At 38.3% G+C, this 26,281-nt stretch overlaps 1 protein-coding gene and 1 long non-coding RNA gene across 2 annotated transcripts in view; one reads left to right on the top strand and one right to left on the bottom strand.

Moving 5' to 3' along the window:
- Nucleotides 1-243: 243 nt before the first annotated feature.
- LOC123499086 (structural maintenance of chromosomes protein 6-like) overlaps nt 244-26,281 on the bottom strand; it is a 109,529-nt gene continuing 83,491 nt past the window's right edge. Inside the window, 12 exon segments of the mRNA XM_045246710.1 lie at nt 244-1,386; nt 5,698-5,822; nt 9,213-9,369; nt 10,500-10,588; nt 10,810-10,923; nt 11,052-11,217; nt 11,471-11,658; nt 19,745-19,864; nt 20,091-20,222; nt 20,465-20,603; nt 21,134-21,268; nt 21,687-21,859. Coding sequence (XP_045102645.1) covers nt 1,341-1,386; nt 5,698-5,822; nt 9,213-9,369; nt 10,500-10,588; nt 10,810-10,923; nt 11,052-11,217; nt 11,471-11,658; nt 19,745-19,864; nt 20,091-20,222; nt 20,465-20,603; nt 21,134-21,268; nt 21,687-21,859 — 1,584 coding nt within the window. The 3' untranslated portion in view covers nt 244-1,340.
- Nucleotides 21,122-22,097, top strand: LOC123499087. Its single transcript, XR_006672880.1, has 2 exons — nt 21,122-21,240; nt 21,707-22,097. It is a non-coding gene; the product is annotated as an uncharacterized LOC123499087 (long non-coding RNA).

The following is a 26,281-nucleotide window of genomic DNA, read 5'->3' as shown; positions in this document are numbered from 1 at the left end:
CTGATACCTCTACCACTTTTGTAGTTCCCTCACAATTTTTCTAGCCACCAAATCACTGCCTCATTTCAATACTGGCAGTCATATTTTGCTAATAGATATTCCTTTATGCAGAGACTTGATGTTTTTTAGAGGTCTTTTTTATGTTTACTGTCACTTTGCAACTTGACTAATGGAAAAAATATTCATATAGTAATAATAATAATTATTCAAACATTTAAATCTGTATGAAAAGAAAAATGCTGGTTTCATTTAGTTTTAATCATGTTGTATCTTCTATACAATACTGTTTTGTTCAGATAATATTTAGGTACCTATTCTTTTGTTTGCTTATATTTGTACATCAGATATGTGATTCACTGGATTCACATCAATATATGAGAACTAGGCTAAAATAATCCTTAAGGACAAATAAAAGCAACCCAAATCTCATACCTTTTCTCATTTCAGAAACAAATGTAAAAGGTAGGGCCTCCAGTTCCCTACTTTTCCTATCACCTAAGTTATGAGGGTAATGTTTTGCCACATACTTGACATATCATATAAGATCAAACAGAAACACCAATAGACTTAATATGACATATATAGAGGCTTTGTGTCATTCCTCTTAAAGATATGTTCAGATAACTAACTTAAAACATGCTTTACTAAACAGCATTCACATTACTTGATCTTTACTAATCATTTGTGACTAAACACAAGTGGAATGATAGGGTCTCAAAACATTCCATTTCTAGTTTGTTTCCTTTGGATAGTGTATGAAATGTTCTAATATGTTTGTACATCCTTGTATATTATTCCTTTTGTACTTTTATGTATCCAACACAGATAAATCTACCTTGAACAGAACACTGCACCATGATTTTCTCACTGGCTTACTTTGTAGGTAATCCTTATATTTCTTGCTTCTGTAACAACACACACATTACCCTCAAACTACTGTCCTATTGCTTTAATTGGGTTGTCCTATCCCCAATCTACCTATGCTATGCTCCTAAACTGTATCTTGTGTAAACATCTATGCTTGAGGAAAAAGAAAGCTATTTTTTTACAACCCAACTTATTGTTATTATTTTATTTATTTATTTTTTTTTTTCATAGCAAATTTAGTATGAAATGAAAGTAATAATGTTAAGCTAAATATTGAAGAAAAAAAAAAATCACCAGTACCTAAGGTAAATAGTATTGAAAGTTTAATTAACTGTTCATTTCTCCATTTTCTATCATTGAGGCTTGGGACAGTTTGTTATCATTAAGGCTTCATAAATTAAAAGAACGTCCAGGACTGCTCAGGTCTTTGTACTTCTTGGGAGGGATTATGTCCTTGGCCTTCTTAGGAGTGCTCAGCATCCTTCACTATTTTGAGACTCCACAGTGTGATCTGGCATCCTGCAATATATTTATATAATTTAGTAATACAATATGCATAATTCAATGCAGTTTTGCTTTCCAAACAATTTACATGGAATGAACTGCCAAATTAAATTTCCTCTCTCTCTCTCTCTCTCTCTCTCTCTCTCTCTCATATATATATATTTTTTTTTTTTTTTTTTTTTTTTTTTTTTTACATTACAAGGGCACTGGCCAAGGGAAAACAAAGTGTTGGAAAAAAAAAATCCCGCTGGTTGCCAGGCCCTGTTAAAAGGAAAGTAGGAGAAAGAGAAAAAACAAAAAAATCTAAAAGGAGGGTCCAGTTAACGTAAGAGGTGTCTTGACACTCCTCTTTTGAAAGAGTTTAAGTCATAGGCAGGTGGAAATACAGACACAGGTAGAGAGTTCCAGAGTTTACCAGTGTAGGGAATGAAGGAGTGAAGATACTGGTTAACTCTTGCATTAGGAAGATGGACAGAATAGGGATGAGAAGAAGTAGAGAGTCTTGTGCAGCGAGGCCGCAGGAGGGGGAAGGCATGCAGTTAGCAAGTTCAGAAGAGCAGACAGCATGAAAACAGCGGTAGAAGACAGATAAAGATGCAACATTGCGGCGGTGACTTAAAGAATCAAGACAGTCAGTTAGAGGAGAAGAGTTGATAAGACGAAAAGCTTTAGATTCCACCTTGTTTAGTAAAGCTGTGTGTGGATCCCCAGACATGAGAGCCATACTCCATACACGGGCGGATAAGGCCCTGTACAGAGCAAGCAGCTGGGAGGGAGAGAAAATGGACGAAGACGCCACAGGACACCTAACTTCTTGGAAGCTGATTTAGCAAGAGTAGAGATGTGAAATTTCCAGTTTAGATTTTTAGTGAAGGATAGACCGAGTGTGTTTAATGTAGAGGAGAGGGAAGTTGAGTGTTATTGAAGAAGAGAGGATAGTTGTCTGGAAGGTTATGTCGAGTAGATAGTTGTAGAAATTGAGTTTTTGAGGCATTGAACAAAACCAGGTTTTCTCTGCCCCAATCAGAAACAAGTGAAAGATCAGAAGTTAGGCGTCCTATAGCATCTCGCCTTGAGTCATTTAATTGTTGTTGGGTTGGGCGTCTGTTGAACGCTGTTGAATAATGCAAGGTGGTATCATCAGCATAGGAGTGGATAGGGCATTGAGTCAGATTTAGGAGATCATTGATGAATAATAGAAAGAGAGTGGGTGATAGGACAGAACCCTGTGGAACACCACTGTTGATAGTTTTAGGGAAGAACAGTGACCGTCTACTACAGCAGCAATAGAACGATCGGAAAGGAAACTGGAGATGAAGGTACAGAGAGAAGGATAGAATCCGTAGGAGGGTAGTTTAGAAATTAAAGATTTGTGCCAGACTCTATCGAAGGCTTTCGATATGTCAAGGCCGACAGCAAAGGTTTCACCGAAGTCCCTAAAGAGGATGACCAAGATTCAGTTAGGAAAGTAAGAAGATCACCAGTAGATCTGCCTTTACGGAAACCATACTGGCAATCAGAGAGAAGGTTGTGAGCTGATAGATGCCTCATTATCTTCCTATTAAGGATAGACTCAAAGGCTTTAGAAAGGCAGGAAATCAAAGCTATAGGGCGGTAGTTAGAAGGATTGGAGTGGTCACCTTTTTTAGGGACAGGTTGAATGTGAGCAAACTTCCAGCAAGAAGGATAAATAGAAGTAGAGAGACACAGATGAAAGAGTTTGACCAGGCAGTGAGCGAGTTCGGAAGCACAGTTTTTGAGAACAACAGGAGGGACTCCATCCGGACCGTAAGCCTTCCGAGAATCAAGGCCAGAGAGGGCCAGGAAAACGTCTTTATAAAGAATTTTAATTTTAGGGATGAAGTAGTCAGAGGGTGGAGGAGTAGGAGGAATATGCCCAGAATCATCCAAAGTTGAGTTGGTAGCAAAGGTTTGAGCGAAGAGTTCAGCTTTAGAAAAGAAGAGACAGCTGTAGAGCCATCTGGATGAAGTAAAGGAGGAAAGACGAAGAAGTAAAGTTGTTAGAGATATTATTGGCTAGATGCCAGAAATCTCGAGAGGAGTTAGAATTGGAAAGACTTTGACATTTTCTATTGATGAAAGAGTTTTAGTAAGTTGGAGAATAGATTTGGCATGATTACGGGCAGAAATATATAGGGCATGAGTTTCAGCAGTTGGATGGCTACGGAACCGTTTGTGAGCCGCCTCTCTATCATTGACAGCACGAGAACAAGCAGAGTTAAACCAAGGCTTTTTAGCTTTAGGGTTAGAGAAAGTATGAGGAATGTATAGCTCCATGCCAGAGATAATCACCTCTGTTATGCGCTCGGCACAAAGAGAAGGATCTCTGACATGAAAACAATAATCATCCCAAGGAAATCAGAATAGTACTGCCTTAGTTCCTCCCACTTAGCAGAGTTAAAATGCCAGAAGCACCTCCGCTTAGGCGGGTCCTGAGGCTGCACTGGAGTGATAGAACAGGTAACGGAAATTAGATTGTGGTCGGAGGAGCCCAACGGAGAGGAAAGTTTAACAGAGTAAGCAGAAGGGTTGGAGGTTAGGAAAAGATCAAGAATGTTGGGCGTGTCTCCAAGGCGGTCAGGAATACGGGTAGGGAACTGCACTAGCTGCTCTAGGTCATGAAGGATAGCAAAGTTGAAGGTTTGTTCACCAGGTTGGTCAGTGAAAGAAGATGAAAGCCAAAGCTGGTGGTGAACATTGAAATCCCTAAAATGGAGATCTCAGCAAAAGGAAAGTGAGATAAGATGTGCTCCACCTTGGAAGTCAAATAGTCAAAGAATTTTACATAGTCAGAGGAATTAGGTGAGAGGTATACAGCACAGATGAATTTAGTTAGAGAGTGACATTGAAGTCTTAGCCAGATGGTAGAAAATTCTGAAGATTCAAGATTGTGGGCACGAGAGCAAGTGGTGTCGTTACGCACGTATGCGCAACATCCAGCTTTGGATTGAAAATGAGGATAGAGCAAGTAGGAGGGAACAGAAAAGGGGCTGCTGTCAGTAGTCACAGACAACTGTGTTTCGGTTAGGAAGAGAAGATGAGGTTTAGTAGAGGAGAGGTGGTGTTCCACAGATTGAAAATTAGAACGAAGGCCACGAATGTTGCAGAAATTGATAGTGAAAGTATTAGATGAAGTGTCAAGACACCCAAGGTCGACAGCAGAGGGGCAGTCCGACCTGGGGACATTTATGGTCCCCTCCCCAGAGGGGGACTCCGAGGCAGGGCGTGGTGAAGCCATTATTAAATTTTGATTTGAAGAGAGTGTAAAAGTGTAAGGTGTTGTAGTGTAGTGTAGGAAGTAGTAGAAGTTGTCTTTAGAGGGCAGGCTGCAGCTGCTCAATTGTATAAATGAGACCACAAAGGGAACCGGGAAGAGAGGACACGGGGAATCACTCAGTCTGCAGCATTGCCTACATCCCCGTAAGTACCTCACCTGGAGTATTCCACCGGGCGGCAGGTGACTACTGCCTATATATATATATATATATATATATATATATATATATATATATATATATATATATATATATATATATATATATATATCTTTTCACATTTATTTCTAATCTGAAAGTATATATTTAGTTTTAAATATTTTCTAATGGTTCCTATAGGGATATCCCAAAACGGTTGAAAAAGTTGTATTCTGTGTTGACAGGATATTGTGAGGGGCAAAACCCTGTGGAGGTTAAATGGAAGACTGGCCCATATCACACAGCAACTTGTGTGAAACCCAGAATAATTCTACGGTGGGAGATATGAATTTGTAGTGTTGATGTAAAACCCATTTGTACAAGTGTTGTGGGTCATTGCATAAACACACCACAAAAGAAGAACAAAGATTTTTAGAGAGAAAGGATGGGTTGTATTTCCAAAGAAGAAAGTGGCAACTTGGTGAAGGCTTTGGGAAACATGATATCAAAAGATGATCTTCACCAGTGTCCTGCTAAGGTTTCCCATCAAAACAAGGTTGTTTCTTTCATATGTACCAGGATATGCCATGTGAACTTGATGATGGTATAGTTCAAATGTTCTGAAAATTTTATTAGATAGTTTGATAGTATACAAATAATATACAGATTTTTTTCCAGCAGACCAACGTCTCTGTATAAAATTTAGTTGCCTGGTGAATCTGGCAGTTTTTTTCAGACCAGACTAAATTTCCCAATTTAAGTTGATGAACCTCAGATGCTAGCTGCCTCATAGTACTAAAGATTTAAAACAGCAAATCTCTAAAATTTCTGAAATTAAATAAAATTATTAATTTTAAAATGCAACAATAAAAATATTAAGTATAATACTAACCTGAATACCTGGCAGTTGCTAAGCTTGCTTGTATCCAGGCTGAGTGGAGTAAGGAAGATGTACTGGGTGTCTTGTTTTGCTGCACTTATCATCATTTTCATGGCATGATTCCTGGCAATCACATCCTGTAGTGTAAGAAAGTATATTAGACATTGTTGACATGTTATCTCCTGCTACAGAGAAACCTCCCACAACCATTCTGTTAGTGATGCATATATACAGTAGCACATGTGTATTACAATTTTTTTTCTTCTTTTTTTCTTGTGTAGGGAAGAGGGCCAGCCAAGGAAAAAAAAAAAAAGAAAAGGCCCACCTGGGTGCTGGCTCTCTAAAAAGTGGAAAAGTGTTAGCCAAAATTAGGGAGCAAATGCTTCGATACCTCCCTCTTAAAAGAAGACAAGTTGTAGGAAGTTGGAAATACAGATGCAGGGAGGGAGTTCCAGAGTTTACCAGTGAAAGGTATGAATGATTGAGAGTATTGGTTATCTCTTGCATTAGAGAGTTGGAGAGAATAGGGATGAGAGGAAGAAGAAAGCCTTGTGCAGCGAGGCCGCAGGAGGAGGGGAGGCATGCAGTTAGCAAAATCAGTAGTACAGTTAGCATGAAAATAGCGGTAAAAGATAAAGAGATGCAACATTTCAACGGTGAGAAAGAGGCTGAAGACAGTTAGTCAGAGGAGGGGAGTTGATGAGACAAAAAGCTTTTGATTCCACCCTATCTAGTAAAACTGTGTGACTGGATCCCCCCCAAACATGCGAAGAGTACTCCATACACAGGCAGATAAGGCCCTTATACAGAGTAAGCAGTTGGAGGGGCAAAAAAACTGAGGGAGATGCCTCAGAATGCCTAACTTCATAGAAGCTGTTTTAGCAAGAGATGAGATGTGAAGTTTCCAGTTATGATTATGAGTAAAGGACAAACCAAGGATATTCATTGTGGAAGAGGGAGACAGTTGAGTGTCATTGAAGTATGGGATAGTTGTCTGGAAGGTTGTGTCGAGTTGACAGATGAAGGAATTAAGTTTTTGAGGCATTGAAAACGACTAGATTTTCTCTAGCCCAATTGGAAATCTTAGAAAGATTGGAAGTCAGGCATTCTGTGGTGTCCCTGCATGATCTGCTGATTTCCTGAAGGGTTGGTCATCTCTGAAAGGACGTGGAAAGATGTAGGGTGGTATCTTCAGCGTAGGAGTGGATAGGGCAAGAAGTTTGGTTAATGAATAATAGAGAGTGGGTTCCTCAGAGAGTGGGTGACAGGACAGAACCCCTGAGGAACTCCACTATTAATAGATTTAAAAGAACAGTGGCCGTCTACCACAGCAGCAATAGAATGGTCGGAAAGGAAACATGAGATAAATATGCCAAGAGAAGAATAGGAACCGTAGGAGGGCAGTATTCAAATCAGAGCTTTATGCCAGACTCTATCAAAAGCTTTTGAAATGTCTAACGCTACAGCAAAAGTTTCACCAAGATCTCTAAAAGAGGATGACCGAGACTCGGTAAGGAACGCCAGATCACCAGTAGAGCGACCTTGACGGAAGCCATACTGGCGATCAGATAGAAGATTGTGACGTGACAGATGTTTGAGAATCTTCCTATTCAGGATAGATTAAAAAACTTTAGACTAGCAATAGATTAAAGCTATAGGACGGTAGTTTGAGGGGATAGAATGGTTACCCTTTTTAGGAACAGGCTGAATGTAGGCAAACTTCCAGCAAAAAGGAAAGGCAGAAGTTGATAGCCATAGTTGAAAGAGTTTGGCCAGGCAAGGTGCAAGCACAGAAGCACAGTTTTTGAGAACAATAGGTGGGACCCCATCAGGACCATAAGCCTTTTAAGGGCTTAGGCCAGTGAGGGCATGGAAAACATCATTACAAAGAATTTTAATTGTAGACATGAAATAGTCAAGGGAGGAGGAGAGGGAGGGAAAAGCCCAGAATCATCCAAGGTGGAGTTGTGAGAAAAAGGTTTGAGAGAAGAAAGAGTTCAGCTTTAGAGACAGAAGAGATGGCAGTGGTGCCATCAGGATGAAATAATAAAGGAGGAAAAGATGAAGGAGTGAAGTTATTTGAGATGTTTTTGGCTAGGTGCCAGAAGTCTCGAGGGGAGTTTGAGTTTGAAAGATTTTGATATTTTCTACTTATGAAGGAGTGTATGGCAAGTTGACTTGGCATGATTCTGGGCAGAGATATAAAGTGCGTGAGATTCAGGAGATGGAAGACTCTCTGTCTCATATAGCACGAGAAAAGGCTGTTAAACCAAGGTTTAGAAGGTTTAGGTTGAGAAAAAGAATGATGAATGTACACATCCATGCCAGACACTATCAACTCTGTTATGCATTCAGCACAAAGAGATGGGTCTCTGACATGGAAGCAGTAAAATCGGCATAATACCCCCTCAGGTCCCACCAACTGACAGGCAAAATGCCAAAGGCATCTTTGCTTTGGGGGATCCTGTGGAGGGATTGGAGAAATAGGACAAGATACAGAGATGAGATTGTGATCAGAGGAGCCCAATGGAAATGAAAGGGTGACAGCATAAGCAGAAGGGTTAGAGGTGAGGAAGAGATCAAGAATGTTGGGCGTGTCTCCAAGACAGTCAGGAATACGAGTAGAGTGTTGGCACCAGTTGCTCTAGGTCATGGAGGATAGCAAAGTTGAAGGCTAGTTCACCAGGATGGTCAGTGAAGGAAGATGAAAGCCATAGCTGGTGGTGAACATTGAAATTTCCAAGAATGGAAATCTCTGCAAAAGGGTAGAGGGACAGAATGTGCTCCACTTTGGAAGTTAAATAGTCGAAGAATTTACTATAGTCAGAAGAACTAGGGGAGAGATAAACAAACAGCATAGATGAATTTAGTTTGAGAGTGACTTAAGTTGAAGCCAAATGATGGAAAACTCAGAAGATTCAAGAGCATGGGCACGAAAGCAAGTTAAGCCATTGCATACATAGACGCAATATCCAGCTTTGGAACGAAAATGAGAATAGAGAACGTAGGAGGGAACAGAGAAGGGGCTACTGTCAGTTGCCTCAAACAGCTGTGTTTGAAAATGAGGTTTAGTTGAGGAGAGGTGGTGTTCCACAGATTGAAAATTAAACCTAAGACAGCGAATGTTGCAGAAGTTAATGTAGAAAAAGTTGAGGGAGGTGTCAAGGCATTTGGGGTCGTTATCAAGAGAGGCATCCAACCTGGGGACATTTTTGGTCCCCTCCCCAGAAGGGGACTCTATGGCATTGACTGGAGTTCCCATTTTTCTTTTAAATTTTGATTTTCAAGTGAAGGATGTAGTTTTGTGTGAAAAAAGACAGTTGTCTTTAGAGGATAGGCTGTGACTGCCCCCTTGAGTTATGAGACACAAAGGGAGACATTTAGCGAGAGCACAACTAGCTTTAATGGAAGGTTCACAGCACCCCCTGAACTAGTGCTGTTAGATCTTTCTGGGAGTAAGTTATTGTTTTGGTAGGTGTCTACTACCTCCTCCTATTAATGACTAAACACCTCAATAATATACTTACCATGAACACATCAAATTCATCTAGGATGCGTACAGGTGACACTATTGCATGCCAAAGAGCAATGATGAAGGCCACAGTTGCATATGAACGTTCACCTCCAGACATCATGATTAGGTCTTGGTGTGTTTTAGACTTCTTGAGTTCTTTGGAGGTTAATCTGTAAAGTACATAGTCTTTTCACTATGTCAAAGCATTATACACCTAAAATATCACAGCAAAGCACATCTAGACATAATTATAGTACAGTGGAACCTTGAATTACAAGCACCCCAACTTAAAAAAAAAAATCTGAGATATGAGGCTTTAGTTGGTTGATTTTTTGCTTTGACTTGCAAGGTAGCTCCAGGCAGGCCGCTGGTAGTTGGTGCTGTGAACAGCCAGCAACCTGTGTCTGACATTCAGTTCATGCATTTTTTTTTTCCCAGGATGGAAGCATTTCTCATGTACTAGCATTTTGTGCAGTTATTTAGGCGAATTTCTTTTGTCTGACCATGGGTACTAAAGAAGTGGTACTATACAATGATATGTCTAATTCACTTCCATAAATTTTGAAAAGGAGAATGAAACGAACCTTAGGGAAAGTGATTTTGCGAAATGCGAGGCAGATGAAAAAGAGGAAAGCATAAAAAATAAATAAATGAAGAAAATTGTTACTTAGAGAACTGTAGTAATCAAGTGTAGCATTAAGAATAACAAGTAGGTTCAGTTCAGCAATTATGCGTGTTTATGGCAAATGAAAGTAACTGAGAAAGCACAAAACAAAATAAATTCCTCCCATCTCCTCTGCCTGCCTCCTCCACCAGCATTTTACATTAGCCTAAATCATTTGATCTCAGAGATGAATATACTTGATATAAAGAAGTTTTTGTTTCATTATGCTTTGACACAATATTGGTTACTTATAAATACCTTTTTCTAATACAAAATAATGCAGAAAAAAAATTGTAATATTTTTTTGGGTGGCTGGAACAGATTAATGGCATTTTAATTGATTTCAATGGAGAAAACTGATTTGAATTATGAGGATATTAAGATACGAGCTCCATCACTGAATGAATTGAAAGTTTAGGTATTACTGCTGTATTAAAGTTGCACCACATAATAACTTACAGGAAATTAAACTATGCACCACAATATACTAGCATCCATAATATTTCAAAATACTTTGTAATTTGGATTAAGGTATCAGACCAACTTATCAAAAAATCAGTGGCATAAGCATAATAATATAGATAACTAGAATAGCATATACATATATGAGTTCTACAGTATACCAAGTTTACTTACTGAATCTTTACAGGTGAAGTATAGTGGACACCTGGCTTCTCCACATGGATGTTAAGAGCTTCTTCTTCTATGCTGATGGAAACTGAGCCCTGCATATGGAATAAGAAACAATGATTGTGAAAATGTGATGACAAATTCACCTGAAAATACTTTCATGCTCATTTTTGTTCAAGAAAGTTTCAAAGACATTGTTCCCAGTCAATCTGATTAATGGAGCTTTGACAAGAAAAGCACATAGATCAAGAAGTTCTGTACAGTCCACAGATACCTAACCAATGCATGTATGTACAATACATGCAGAGTTACTTACATGCAGCTTTCGTACTGATAAGTTTTCCCTGAAGAAATGTTTAACAATCACTGCCAGCCAAGAGTGAAAACGCACACATTTTCTTTCTCTCAAATGTAGGCTCTCTTGTAGTTTCTGAAAAAAGTAATTGCTATTTGATATATTCTGAGAACTATTGGTTACATGCAATTGTCATGACACATTCTAGCCTTGCTTGCTAGTTTCATGATGCCTACAATTCATGAGGAAACTAAATTTCATACCGACATTAAATTGATGTGTTTATTCAGGTCTTCTGAAACCAGTTTGTATCTATGTTTTGTGGCCACATATTTCTCGGCAACAGTTATTGGGTCCCCAGAGATAGCTCTTTCCCTGTCAAGCCTGTCCTGTAGAGCAGCATACTGGCGCTCCAGCTCTTTCACACTCCTGCAATGGGGAAGAACAGGAACTTAGATTATAATAATCTTGTGTTTCTTCTTATACATCATAAGAATGATTTCTGACACTATTTTCTAGAATTCAACATAACTATGCAATATTAACTATGAAATATATTGCATAGTTAAGTGAAGTTCTTTACATTTATATATTTCATAGTTAAGTAAAGTTCTTTACATTTATAAGAAAAAGGTAAACTGCATGCCAATCCGTTTCTATTTGCAGATACACTACATCTTACTTTTTTGTCTCTATGCGTTCTCCTAGATTTAACTGATCTGCAGTGTTCAATGCTTTCTCCAAAGTTTCTTCTGCTTCTGTCAATGCCTCTTCAAGTGGTTTTTTGCTTGCCTTCAGTTCTTTATCCTTTCTTTTGCAAGTCTGAATTTCTAATCTGGCAGCATTAGCACTGGCCTCTTGTAATACATTCTGTCAAGTATATAAAAATTAAATCAGATGGTACAAAAATAATGAAAAGATTTTGACAACACAGACATTCAACAACAACTGGGACCACTTATTGGGCAAAGGAACCTTGTATGCTGGGGATGGAGAGCATTAGGGAGGGCGGTGGCGTAGTGGATAAGGTGGTGAGCGTGGGATCGGGCAGACGTCCACGCGTAGGTTCAAATCCCACCACGTACAGCCTTAAGACACTTTGCCATTTGTCGAGTGGTTTAAAGTTACCTACATGTCACCATGATACCCAGGTTCTAGGTGGTTACACCCAAGATGAGCTTCGGGGGTACCACTATAAATAAAATTGCCTGCGCCACTAATGAGCGGAAGCTGAACAGCGCTTCCCATACACTCTTTAAGTGTGCCTACAGGCGCTATAGACCTTACCATAAAAAAATAAAAATAAAAATCACACCAGGGTGCTAAAAATTTTAGCAACACAAGTGAGAGTGAGTGCACTCTGTTTTTTGTTAGTCTGGATGGAGATAAAGGTTGTGAGGACAATAGGAAGAAAAGTGAAACAGATAATAAAAGAAGATTCCCATATTATGTGGATATTAAAGAATAATCACAATCAGTAACACTGGAATTACTGTACAGGCCACCAAATGCTATAAAGGAAATCAACTCACAATGGTAAGAATTCAATAGAGCAAGCAGTTATATTCAGGTACGTCTGGTTGGTTGGAGGTTTTAACTTTAGGAATGTAGACTGGAGCCTGATGGTAGGTAATAGTGAAGTAGGAAAATTTTTCAAGACAACTTTTTTTTAAAACAGATACTTAGAACCCATAAGGGGAATTACGTTCTACATTTACTTCTAATAAATAGGGGAGGAAACAATTATCCAGGTAAATGGTGGAAGGCATTTACTTCTAATAAACAGGGAGGAGACAATTATCCAGGTAAATGGTGGAAGGCAGTGTCACAAGCAAAATTATCCATCCATGTGAAAGTATCCCCTGGCTTCACGTGAAACCCCTCCTTTATCTTTGCTCAAACTTGTGGATCCCAACCAGATTCAGCATGGTTATCAATTGTCATTATGAGCATATATACATCATCATCAATAGTCTTATAATCTATTATTTATTGAATATTTGAAACCTATGAATAGTTTTGATATGCACAGTTCCACAAAATAACAACACAGTAACATCATGCACTTTCATTTTTTAAGTAAATACAGTTTAATTCATGCTGCTCCTAGCAAATTTTAAGATGAAAATATTAAATGCTTACTAATCTATTGGTCAAAATTGGTCACCCTTTCACCTCCAAGGGGACTATGTTCATGTCCACTCCGAAAATCTCACTTTAAATGTCGTGTTTCTTAATTATCTCATGACTGTGACAACACACATCAGTACAATTAGGTCTACTACAATTTTTTCTAAAAGGAAAACATACTTTATAAAAAAAATAAACACATAATAATTTAAAATAGGAGGTGCAGTCTATCCGAGCAAAGTGGACTAAAATTCCCCGAGGCCCCTTGCACTTCAATATTTTATATAAACTGGGCTACAAAATAAACTTTGGAAATATTTTGACAGAAGAATGAATATACAGTCAACTCTTGATTAATGCTAGTTAGAATTTTTACTTAATGCAATGATATTTAAGAAGATACAATTAAATAACACAATTAATTCAATTTAATGAGGGTTAACTCAATTCAATGACGTCATGCACACCCATCCTGCTTGTAGCGGGAACCACACTGAGACACTCTCGGCCAGATTTGTAGATAATACCTTCTACCTTAGTCAGCAGAAGGATACTGTCCATGAGAAATCAGTATTCGCAAGAGCGAACGTTGTCTTCCTGCAGCTCAGGAAGGCAACAATCGGGCAAGATTTACCTTCACCACAAAAGTGAGCCAAGACCCATGTCTTCATCATTACTTTCTCATAAATTTTGCCTAAATACCTTTTTATTATTAGTTTTCTAGTGAATTAATTGATTCTAGAAACAAATATATACATTATTATTCAAATAAACTACTTTACAAAAATTGTGATTGGAACCAAACACAGGAACATCATGTAACATCACAGCTGCCAGCTTCAATCACTGCATCTCCATCTCCCATGTTTTCTATCAGAATTCTACTTAGCTTATGATCAGTTGTATGTCTTTATTGCTTGTAATTATGTAGACAGATTTATTTGTATTTATGTAAACAGCTGGTGAACTGTCATCTTCCCACAGCCTGCACAGTTGAAGGTGGCAATTCTTTCTTGAGTTAAGGCCACACTATGTGGTCATCTGTGCTTTTATTTAGAAGCACTTTTTTTCTGGCTCACCAAGTCTATTAATACATTATGCTCTGCAGCAGTAATAGGACTGATTCTCTTTATAAAAGTTTCCACATTGCCTGTGTTGGAATAATGAGGCAGCATGGTCTGGATTACTTTTTCCACCCGTAGTGTTACCACTAGCTCTGTATATTTAGGGGTAACTAAGCTATTCTCTCATTCTGAGGGCGACACTTGGCAACCCCAGCGACCCGCCGTGTCGAAAGCACCCTGATACAAGCGAAGGGACACATACACTAAATTTGTTCAGCAAAGTGAATAAAATATTACCATTCTTTCATGTTCATTTTTTCATTATCTTCGATTATAATAAAATGGTAGAAGGTAACTCTTCTGAGAGAGAGAGAGAGAGAGAGAGATCAAACCGAACATGTTGGGGCATGCAGGTGTGTGTGTGTGTGTGTAATTCACTGTTTGATCTGCTGTAGTCTCTGACGAGACAGCCAGACGTTACCCTACGGAACGAGCTCAGAGCTCATTATTTCCGATCTTCGGATAGGCCTGAGACCAGGCACACACCACACACCGGGACAACAAGGTCACAACTCCTCGATTTACATCCCGTACCTACTCACTGCTAGGTGAACAGGGGCTACACGTCAAAGGAGACACACCCAAATATCTCCACCCGGTCGGGGAATCGAACCCCGGTCCGGTGTGTGTGTGTGTGTGTGTGTGTGTGTGTGTGTGTGTGTGTGTGTGTGTGTGTGTGTGTGTGTGTGTGTGTGTGTGTGTGTGTGTGTGTGTGTAATGTAATGTAATTTTGTTTTGTCAATAAATTAACTAACTAACTAACTGTGTGTGTGTGTGTGTGTGTGTGTGTGTGTGTGTGTGTGTGTGTGTGTGTGTGTGTGTGTGTGTGTGTGTAGGTAGGTAGATGTATTAACAAAGTTCCTTTAATTTCTCAGGTGTTGGAAGTATTCTGTATCATGTATGTAGATATGACATCATTTTATAGTGTTTTGCTAGCTTATTATGCTTATATTTTGTGTAAACAATTTAGCATGTGCTTGTATTTTCTTTAAAGTATTGTTTGTGCTTAATGTAAACAATATATAATAATAATGATAATAATAATAATAATAATAACCAGCATTCTTTGATGTGACAAGTAATGATGCACTGACTGGTAGATGCTTTACCTAATTCATGCTTGTGTCTGACTGCTTCTACTGCTTTATTGTTTAGTGCATATGAGATGTAAATCTGCATTAATCTGTATTTACCTATTTACCTATTTGTGTATTACAGGGCCCGAGCTAAGCTCTCTGTGACCTGTCTCCTTGTCCATTCCTGTCATATCTCTCTTTCATCTGATTGACACACACCGCATCAACGACATCACTGCTCAGTTTATTCCACTTATCAATGCTACGATGCGGGAAACTCTATTTTCTCACATCATTTAGACAGATGTCTTTTATCAGCTTTTTTCCATGTCCTCGGAGATGATTACTTGTGGTCACCTTTATCAACTCTCTGTCCAGTATGTCAATCTTGTTCACCAATTTATACATATTTATCATGTCTCCTCTTGTTCTTCTCTCTTCTAATGTGGCCAGCCCCAGCTTCCTCAGTTTTTCCTCATAGTCTAACTCCCCTGAGTCCTGGTACCATCCTTGTTGCCAGCCTCTGTACCCTTTCCACCTTCTTCACATTTTTCTTCATATGCGGTGACCAGACACATGCTGCATATTCTAACTGGGGTCTTATTAAGGTACATAATATCTTCATCATTCCTTCATCTATGTAGTGGAATGCAAGGCCAATATTTTGAAGCATGTTGTATGTTTTCAAAAAAATCTTGTTAATGTGTTTCTCCGGTGACAAGGTGTTTTGCACGGTTACTCCTAAGTCTTTCTCCTCATTGGTCTCTTTAATTTTCTCATCACCCAGCCTGTAATCCCTGTTTGGTCTGTATCTACTTCTTCCCATTTTCATAACATGGGTCTTGTCTATATTAAATTCCATCTGCCACTCCTTACTCCACTCATATTTTATCAAGATCTTCCTGTAACTTGTTACAATCTTCCACATTTTTTACTCTCCTCATAATTTTAGTATCGTCCGCAAACATGTTCATGTAACTGTCAATTCCTACTGGCATATCAAAAACATGATGGGAGCACTGACCCTTGTGGAACTCCACTGGTTACCTTCTTCCACTCGGACTTCCTTCCTCTCACCACTGTTCTCATTTCTCTTCCCATTAAGTAATTTTCCATCCATTTTGCTAGTTTATCATTTACTCCTCCAATCTTCTTTAGTTTCCACATCAGTCTATTGTGTGGTACTTTATCAAAGGCCTTTCTCAAGTCCAGGTAGATAGCATCCACCCATCCCTCTCTATGTTGTAGTATGTCAGTCACTCTTGAATAAAAACATAATAAATTGGATACGCACGATCTTCCTTTTCTGAAACCAAACTGCCTTTCACTCAGAATGTTTTCACTTTCTAGATACTCACTCCACTTAGCTTTAATTACTTCTTCACATACCTTGCACAATATACTAGTCAACGATACTGGTCTATAATTTAGTGGTTCCATTCTACTACCATTCTTATATATAGGCACAATGTCAGCTCTTTTCCACTCTTTCGGGACTAATCCTGTTCGTATGGAGGTTTCCACAATATCAAATACGGGGTTCAACAATTGATCCTTACATTCATTTAGCAACCTCCCAGATATGCCATCAGGCCCCATTGATTTATTAATATCCAGATTGCTTATAATTTTCCTTACATCTTCCTTAGTAACCATGATGTCCTGCATTTGCTTTATTTCCGTAGGCCTTCCTCCCATAAAATGCTCCTCCTTTGTAAACACTTTGCAAAAGTTGTCGTTCAAAATTTCAGCTATATCTCCAGCATCCTCATATACTTCTTCCCATTTTTACCTTTTCTATTGCCTCCCTTATATTTAGTTTTCCATTTATGAATTTGTAAAACATTTTGGGTCACTATCACAGTTTTCCACCACCCTCTGTTCATATTCCTTCTGTGCTGTTCTCCTTACTTCAACATATCTATTCCTTGCTGTTTTGTAAACTTCTCTTGATAATACATCACTGTTTTTCTTAAGTTTCTTCCATGCCTTTTCTTTGTTCTTTTTTGCTTCTTCACAATTTCTATTAAACCACTGTTTATTATTTAAAGTCCTCTTTCTGTGATATGGCACAAACTTTTTCACAGCAGTTATACAAATCCATAAATTTATCATATTTCAATTGCATATCCCTTTCCTGGTATACCATGGACCAGTCAATTTCATTAAAGAACTCCCTTATATGGTTATAATTTGCCCTAATATAATTTAATTTTTCCTCCCTGTGTTCCACAATCTTATTCGTGCTTAATTCTGTATCCAGCTCAAAGCTTAGGACATCATGATCGCTTTTCCCCAAGGGACATTCATGTTCAATTTCCTCTTTTGGAGAGATGCCCCTGGTAAATACCAAATCCAACCTTACTGCAACATCTTGTCCCCTGCACCTTGTTGGTGATCTCACCCACTGTGTCATCAAGTTATTTGTTGCTACCTTTAACAATTCCTCTGCCCACTCACCACCATTCACCACTTCATAGTCTTCTCACACTATTTCTTTGCAATTAAAGTCTCCAACTATCATCACTCTATCCTTTCTGATGAGTTCTTGCTTCATTCTGTCTAGAGTATTTCTCATCACCATTTTGTACTGTTCATATCCCCAAGCACTGGTTCTCTCTCTCTCTCTCTCTCTCTCTCTCTGTGTGTGTGTGTGTGTGTGTGTGTGTGTGTGTGTGTGTGTGTTTGCGCGGTGTCATCGCTCACCGAGCTGTTTCTGCTTGACGGATCACACAGCGGGCAGAGTAGGAATCCTTGATGAGGCAATAACTAAACTTTCAGAGGTCACATCGAGCTAGAAAGTACATCATAGTATTCAGAATAACAAAGAGAAAATAATTACTAGTATTCAAACAGTCTTCTGACAATTTCTAAGTTTACCATTTTTACCCGTCATGGGATCTTGGAAAAAAGTTTAATCACCGGAACATAAGGGTTAAGCAACGCCAACTACTACTAGTCAATACTTTCCAATCGCTATGTGTGATTTTTCCGACTAGAAGGGTTCAGTCAATATTTCTAGCAACTTGCAATTTCAGTCATAAATTGGCACATGTGAACCCGCCTTAAGTAAATGTTAAGTCATATTTTCATTGATAGATTACATACAGACCAGTTAGCAAACATCCCACATAGAACAATAAGATCACAGAATGACCCTAAGTGGATGACTGGTAAGTTAAAACATTAAATAGTAATGAAGAGAAGTATATATAAGAAACTAAAGGCACAATGAAACAAATTAGTTAGAAGTCAGGAAGTTATGAGGAATTCTAAAAACAATTGAGTTGAAGGCAGCCAGCAAGGGAAAGATTTATCAGGTATGTAGGACCAAGAATAAAAACAAATGTATAATAGGTCCATTAAAGGCAGGTGATGGGGAGCTGGCTAATTCTAGGGAAGAGATAAATAAAATTATGAACAAGTATCTTTTAACTATCTTTAGCTCGGAAAATGTGCTGGAAATGCCAGATAGTGAACATATTTTTAGAGAAGAGAATGAGAAGGCAATAGACAGACACAGGAACAGGATAAAATAACTTGTCACCAACACCAGACAAAATATATCCTACAGTACTTAATTAAGGAATGCAAAGAGGTTGTTAATTAATTAACTGTTCTGTCTTAGAAAATCACCCACCAGACACTGAAAAAATACTGGTAATGTGGAAGCATGCCAAAGTAGCAATTTTAAAGAAGGATGAAACTTTGGCTTATAGAAATAAGGCAAATAGGGTACTAGAATTAATTTCAAGGAGTGTTAAAACAAAAAGTCCTGGTGTAATATTAAAGTTATACTTGGTACTGGCAGACTTCATCTAGATTTTGTTGTACAGTTTTGGTCCCAAGGATATTTGTTCCATCAGAATCAGTGCAAAGGAGAATGACAAAAAAAAAAAAAAAAAAAAAAAAAAAAAAAAAAAGATACAGGGTATGAGGGATATTTTTATGAAACAAGACTGAAGCTCTCAAATTTGCATTCCCTAATTGTAGGTTAAAAGGGAAAATGTTAAGTGTTTAAGTGGTATAGAACATATCGAAAACAAAACAAAAAATCTTAGGAACAGTAACCAGGATAGAATCAGAAAATATGGGCTCAAGCTTGATTGATTGGCAGCTGGGGACATCAGGTTTGCCTCTCCTACAATATACTTTCTCTTGGAGCCTTCCACATATGACAAAGAATTGTGTGCTAAGTTAGGTATATCCTTACACTGAAGGAGTTTTTAAAATCATGTTGGAAAGGCAAAAACTGTTTGAAAATGTGACATGAAAATAATAGCCAGCGACTCTGGCAGGTCCAACTCATAACCACTAAAAATGTAAATTCACCCATCCTACAGTAAATGACTCTTATGTAGAATCTTCCTAATTTCATACATGAAATTTTAATATACTGTAGCAATAGCTTGTGTTATCCAATCCACAAACCTATTGTCATTAGCAGGGCAAAACATCTGGTCGATTTCTTATTTTGGGAATTGATGAGCATAGTTTTTCCTCAACCTCAAATAACCTGGTCAATCTAACACCATGACAGTATCTGTTTTATGTACATATACATATCTGCATTTTCTTGAGAATACATATACATGAAATACTACAAATGTAAGAGAGATTACATACCTTCCATTTCTCAACTTCAGAATAGGCATGCTTTTCCTTTTGTCTTAAGTCCATTAGAGTTGCACTGAAATTATTAAATTCTTGTTTCTTCTCAAGTGAAGATTTACGAATCTCCTCCATCTAGAGTGAAAGACATCAAGCATTATTATAAAATGCAAGACAAAACTAAAAATTTGCTTATGTTAGACATTTCTTTGTCAAATTTGGAGCACTATAACAATATCAAAATCAAATCACTATCAGTTAAGAGGATGTATCCATTCTCTACAAATTGGATTGCATTGAAACACTACAATACTTTTCAATATTGGTTATCATCCAAAAATTACAACCAAATAAAACCCACTTTAGCTTTGGCATTTCCCATCTTTGCTTCTAGTTGCTTCACTTCTTCCTCTAGCTGTGTAACATCAGGAGGGGGTGTAGTCTCTTGGTTTTGTAGTTCTGCTAGTGTCATGCGGAGACTGCCCAATTCCTTCTGTTAAGTTGAAAAAAGTTAAATGTTATACCCAATCTTCTCCAAGTACGAGTAGATAAAGTATAAAATTTTGCTTTCCACTGCACAAGTTCAACATATTTGCAATTAAATATTTTTCCAAAGTGAAATTAAAATACATGTATTATAACTTATTGCATTACTCTTCATAATGAAAAAGACAGCCTCTACAAGAAAAACTTTATATATGCAAAAGTCATACTCATTACATAATAATAACAAACCTTGTACCCTTGAATCTTGCTGCTGGAAACCTTCATTTTTTCTTGCAAATCCTTCAATTCAGCCAAAGATTCTTTAATATCATGGGTAACTAGCAAGTTCAGTCTTTCTGTGCACTCCTCCTTGTTCTTTGTGATATCTCTGTAAGAATCAAATTGTTTTATGGTATCCAAATTACTAACTGGAAAAATGCTTTTCTCTTAATGATGTACTGTTGTGTGAAAGAGCAATCCTATTTACTACAATCATCACAATAAAAGATACATGGATATTATTATTTATTTTGTTTATTTTATTAGCAATTTTTGCATTAATAATTATGATTAGTTTAGGGTAAAGGCTAATATAATAAAAATAATTTAGCAAAATAGAAAAGACATGTTTTTTTACAAGGAATTGCTTGTAAATTTGTGGGATATGGTGTGAATTGGCATCTGTGAGGCACTTCCCACCAACAGTGAGGAGTGTAAGTTACGCACCAGACCAGCTAGGTGTGAAGTGTATGCCGTAAGTGCTCATGGACTCTACAATAAACCTCATCTCTAGTTCCAATTGTCTCCTTCCTTGAAAGTCCTACACTATCATATTAAGGAAACTCAGATTTTTTTCCCCACATAATGACAATCAGTGAGTAGTGACAGTACCAATGTTTCTCTATCTTCTGGACATACCTTATTTTGTCTTCCACAGACACCTGCAAGAATCTGGCCCGATGAGAGCCCCTGCCAGAGTACACCCGGTAATTGGGATCTGGGTAGTACTGGTCCAGGTTGAGAGTGTAAGCACATTTACAATTCTTTGGTACCCTGAAACAAAACACAAATGAACATTAAGTACTGATCTTCATAAAATGTTGTACATGAAAGGCCCTATCAAATTCAAATGTAGTAAAATTTATGAAAAATAAAAATTCTTACTCAAATTGCATTCACAATTTCTTGTTAATGGCATAATCAAATTAATTATAATCTATATAAAAAGACTTACTTCAAATTAGATGTCTAATCCTTATCACAACCAATAATTTTTTCTGGTATATACTGTCCATTCAATATCTTTTGTCTTCCCTTCATCCTTCTGCATCTCACATTTAATCCAGTTATCTCTACCTGTTATTCTTCTCTCTACAAACCTTAGTATATACACCTATGATACATAGAGATATTCACTATCACAAGAGTGGCCTGTAACAAATAGGAAATGTAAAAATTATTAGATTCTTACAATGATTTATCCTTCAGCAGCTTGCCAGCCTCTTGTGAAGTAGGAATGAGGAGGATTGACTCAACTTGCATTTGGTCAATGACTGTATTGGCCACCACAGTCTCAGAAATATCAAGAATGGACCACAGGGAAGAATATTCAGAAGATGTCTCAAACCTGGACGCATCAAGAACCTGCAACCAAATTAGAATATGTTATAGGATATACACACTCATCAAAACACTGGTGGTCTTCAGCAATAAAATGATCATTGTTGTAAGATAAATGTAAAGTATAAATGACTGATTGTTGTCCTTATAATTTGTTCTATCTAAAGTGGTGCACCATTATAAGGGTGTGTATGATAAGAATAGGAAGCAATGTGTAGCATGAAATACATATGCAAGCAATGTACTGCTTCACCTTGCATAATGCTGAGCTTTACTATACCCCTACTCAAAGCTATTCTTATATCAAACCATATCTTGGTAATACAGTAACCAGAGAGTCCCAAGACAAAGATCCTCAGAGTTTGTTAGCATATCTTGGTAATGCAGTAACCAAAGAGTTCAAAGACCATGGGCTGTATCAACAAATATTCTCAGAGCTTGTCAATCTCCCAAGAATCCTGGCTAAAACAAACTCTCAAGTCCCAGTATGATATGGTGAAAGAGTAAAAAAGTAAAAGATTAAATATAGAGTTAATAAAGCAATTATTTTACATTTTTTGGATAAAATAACAAAATAACAAACAATAATTTGTCATTCCACAGATGCAGTACATAGCGCAGTGAGTCAGTTGTGACTGGCTGTCACCTTGCATGTGCCGTGTTGTGTACCTATTCAAGGCACGCTATGTACCACCTGACTTTTTTTTGCAATTGCCGTGCACGGTACTTTCCGTGCTCAGTACTTCCGTGCACAGTACCTACACCTGTGTATATTGTACAGGCAAACCCCGATTAACAAACGTTCACACAACGAAATTTCACTGCAACGAATATTTCCTTTTACTATCATCTGCTCGTATAATGAACACCAAACTCACTTTAATGAAATTTTATCCAGGTAATTTTTTCCAAGTTTGTAAGCCCCCCATATTACGGAAGCTGACAGGCTTTTGAATACACCAGTGCCTCTCATGGACAAAACACACACCACTCACTCCCCTATCCTTCCCCGCTTTTAGTTCAAAGCAATAACAGCATCAGCAGCAGCTCGTCTTCTCTCGCTCAACATGCCACCAAAATGCCCTGCAACCAGCTCTGCAATGTCACCTAGTGTTGCTAAGAAGACCAGGAAGTCTCTTACTCACGAAGTGAAGCTGGATATTATTCAGAGACACGAGGCGAGAAAACTAATAGCGTTGCTCACCACCATCTTGACTCCATCTACTGTCTCTACTATTTTCAAGTCAGCAGACTCTATTAAGAAGGCTGGTGAGACCGTATCTTCCTTGCAAGCTAAAAAAAAAAAGAAAGCCACCTGAGCTCGTGACTCTGCAATGGATAAAAAGGAAAGCCTTGTGGAAGTGTGGTACATAAGTTTTGTATGTGGAATGTTTACATTCCACAGGTTGCCAGCTAGCGTCTTTCCTGCTCCACTCTCCCTCCCTCCATAAATTTAAGATCATCAACATTAAAAAGTTACTTACATAGATACATTAGTGTACATTATAATGACTTCGTGTTAAATTAAACTGCTTAAATGTTTTTCATAATTTTTACTTTCATTAAACCTTTCACTGTACTATGATGCACTCTTGCTTTGTTTACTCTCAATGGAAGTTCAAGTCAGAGGTCAAACTTGTTATAATTGGTTCGCTTAACGAAAATTCACGCAACGAACGTTTTTTTAGGAACATAACCCGTTCGTTAAGTGAGGGTTGCCTGTATATGCTCATGGTGCATCATGATGCTCATCTAGGTGCCATGGTGTTGAAGGGTGAAAGTTAAGCTACTTCTGAGCTTGTCTTAAAATCAAGACCAACTCTCATCATAACTTGGGATGACAAGCACAATTTGAAGCATAAAAGTTTAGCAAGTTAAACTTCTATACATAAAATGGGCCTAAATCTTTGCTAGTCCCCTCAATAAAGGTCTGTAATAAGTGCACACATTCATCACCACATTGTAATTTGCACATATTCATCACAACACAGACATATGCTCAAACATTTCCTTCTAGCAAATGCATTTTTTTTTTTTTTTTTATGCAGGACAGCCAGCCATGAACAACAAAATATTAAAAAAAAGGCCCACTTGAAGTTCTGGTTCCCTTAAAAAGTAGTAAGAAATTAGCCAAAATCAGGGAACAAATGTCTTGAGATCTCCTCTTTAAACGTTAAAGTACGGGGAGTTGATTTACTTTCCATCTGTTACAGCAGGGAAAAATCACACCTGTCAAAAATGCTAAAAGATTTTTTCCTTATAAAAGCATATTTCTCTGTGTTATTCTGAGCACAACGATGTAGTTTTCAACATGTTATGACCTCTGAGAGCAAAGTTATTGCATATAAAAAAATTCTCCCCAAACCTGTAGCAGAACCTACCGCTAAGAAATACCCCCACAAGCTCTCTCCCACATCTCTCTCTCTCTCTCTCTCTCTCCTTTTGGGCATTTGAATTTGATGTAAAAGTAGGAACTTGTGCACTTTCATATCATGAAAATATGAAAATGCAAACTCAGATATATGAAATGATGTGCAAAACAGGAAAAGAAAAAGAAACCACATATTACAAGTATTGTGGATTTCTATAATAATTGGAATCTGGCAACTCTTATTAGCAATGGGATTCACATGACTTGGCTAACAAGCACAGTCCTGTAGAGGCAACCATGGGTGACACACATCAGCGCATTGCTTGAGGGGAGTACGTGACGAGGTTTATGAACGTCGCTGGCTGTGAGGGTTGGTCTGTCTCCCAGATCACTATCAGAATCACTACTGGAGTCTTCACTTTCTTCTGTCTCAATAAAAAAATCAGTCTTCATTTTCATCACTGTCCTCAATGTCACTACTGAGTAACACTGACATAACTTAGAATACCGGAGTACCGTTTCCTCCCTCCGTGTCACGGGGGGAGGGGGAAAAGATGACCTATTGTGTGGGAACATATGTCTCAAGGCTTGAGGAGGCGAGCGAAAAAAGTTGCCAGATACCTCCACTTGCCCCAGGACCAATATTGAGGGGGAGAGATTCAAACGTTTAGCACAGAAAAATCATGATTCTCAGAACAATCCCAGCCTCTCTGCATGCGACAGTACAACTGTCCCAAAACAATCACCATACGTTAAGGGTTAAAAGAACTCAAGTCATAGGAAGATGGAAATACAGAAGCAGGCAAGGAGTTCCAGAGTTTGCCAGAGGAAGGTATGAATGATTGACAATACTGGTTAACTCTTGCATTAGGGACTTGGACAGAATAGAAATGAGAGGAAGAAGAAAAGCCTTGTGCAGCAAGACTGCAGGATGGGAGGCATGGAGTTAGCAAGATCAGTAGAAAAGCTAGCATGAAAATAGCAATAAAAGATAAAAAGAGATGCAACATTTCAGCAGTGAGAAAGAGGCTAAAGATAGTCAGAGGAAGGGAGTTGATGAGATGAAAAGCCTTTGATTCCACCCTATCTAATAAAACTGTGTGAGTGAACCCTCCCTCCCCTAAACAAGCCTTATCTGCTCCATACAGAAGCAGATAAGACCCTTGTACAAAGCTAGCAGTTGGAGGGGTGAGAAAAACTGGCAGAGATGCCTCAGAACACCTAACTTCATAAAAACTGTTTTCGTAAAAGATGAGATGTGAAGTTTCCAGTTAAGATTATGAATAAAGGACAGACCGAGGATATTCAGTGTAGAAGAGGGAGACAAGTGAGTGTCGCTGAAGAGGGGATAGTTGTCTGGATGGTTGTATTGAGTTTTTGAGGCATTGAAAACTATTAAGTTTTCTCTGCCGCAATCAGAAATCTTAGAAAGATCAGAAGTTAGGCATTCTGTGGCGTCCCCACATGATCTGTTGACTTCCTGAAGGGTTGGTTATCTCTGAGAGGACGTGGAAAGATGTAGGATGGTATCATCAATGTAAGAGTGCATGCTCAATATAAGGCAAGAAACATAGTAGCAAATCAACTTTCCAATCATTCTGAAACTCAAAGACTAAATATGAAGGCATGTGATTTACTGGAGATGAGGGGTTGGAAGGGGCCTGAACTGTCCTGCTTCAACTGCTGGAGAGGTGTCTCTTGCCAAAGAGACTTTGCCAGTGTGTGATGATCAATTACCTGCAAGTCATGACATAGTGATGTATGCAAACACTTACTACAGACCGTTACCAAAGGGACCAGAGGGCAGGTGGTGGCATAGTGGAGAGTGTGGGATTGGGCAGACGTCCACACATAGGTTCAAATCCCACCACATACCACTCTGAAGCTATGTCATTTGTCAAGTGCTTTAAAGTTACCTGCATATCACCATGATACCCAGGTTCTAGGTGGTTACACCAAAGATGCACTTGGGTGGTGATATGGGCCCTAATATGAGTACCACTATAAATAAAACTGCTTGCGCCACTAATGGGCGGAAGCTTAACAGTGCTTCCCACCTATACTCTTCAAGTATA

This window comes from Portunus trituberculatus, chromosome 49 (genome assembly GCF_017591435.1).
Source record: "Portunus trituberculatus isolate SZX2019 chromosome 49, ASM1759143v1, whole genome shotgun sequence".
Taxonomy (NCBI): domain Eukaryota; kingdom Metazoa; phylum Arthropoda; class Malacostraca; order Decapoda; family Portunidae; genus Portunus; species Portunus trituberculatus.
This window is presented reverse-complemented; position numbering and strand designations above follow the sequence as displayed.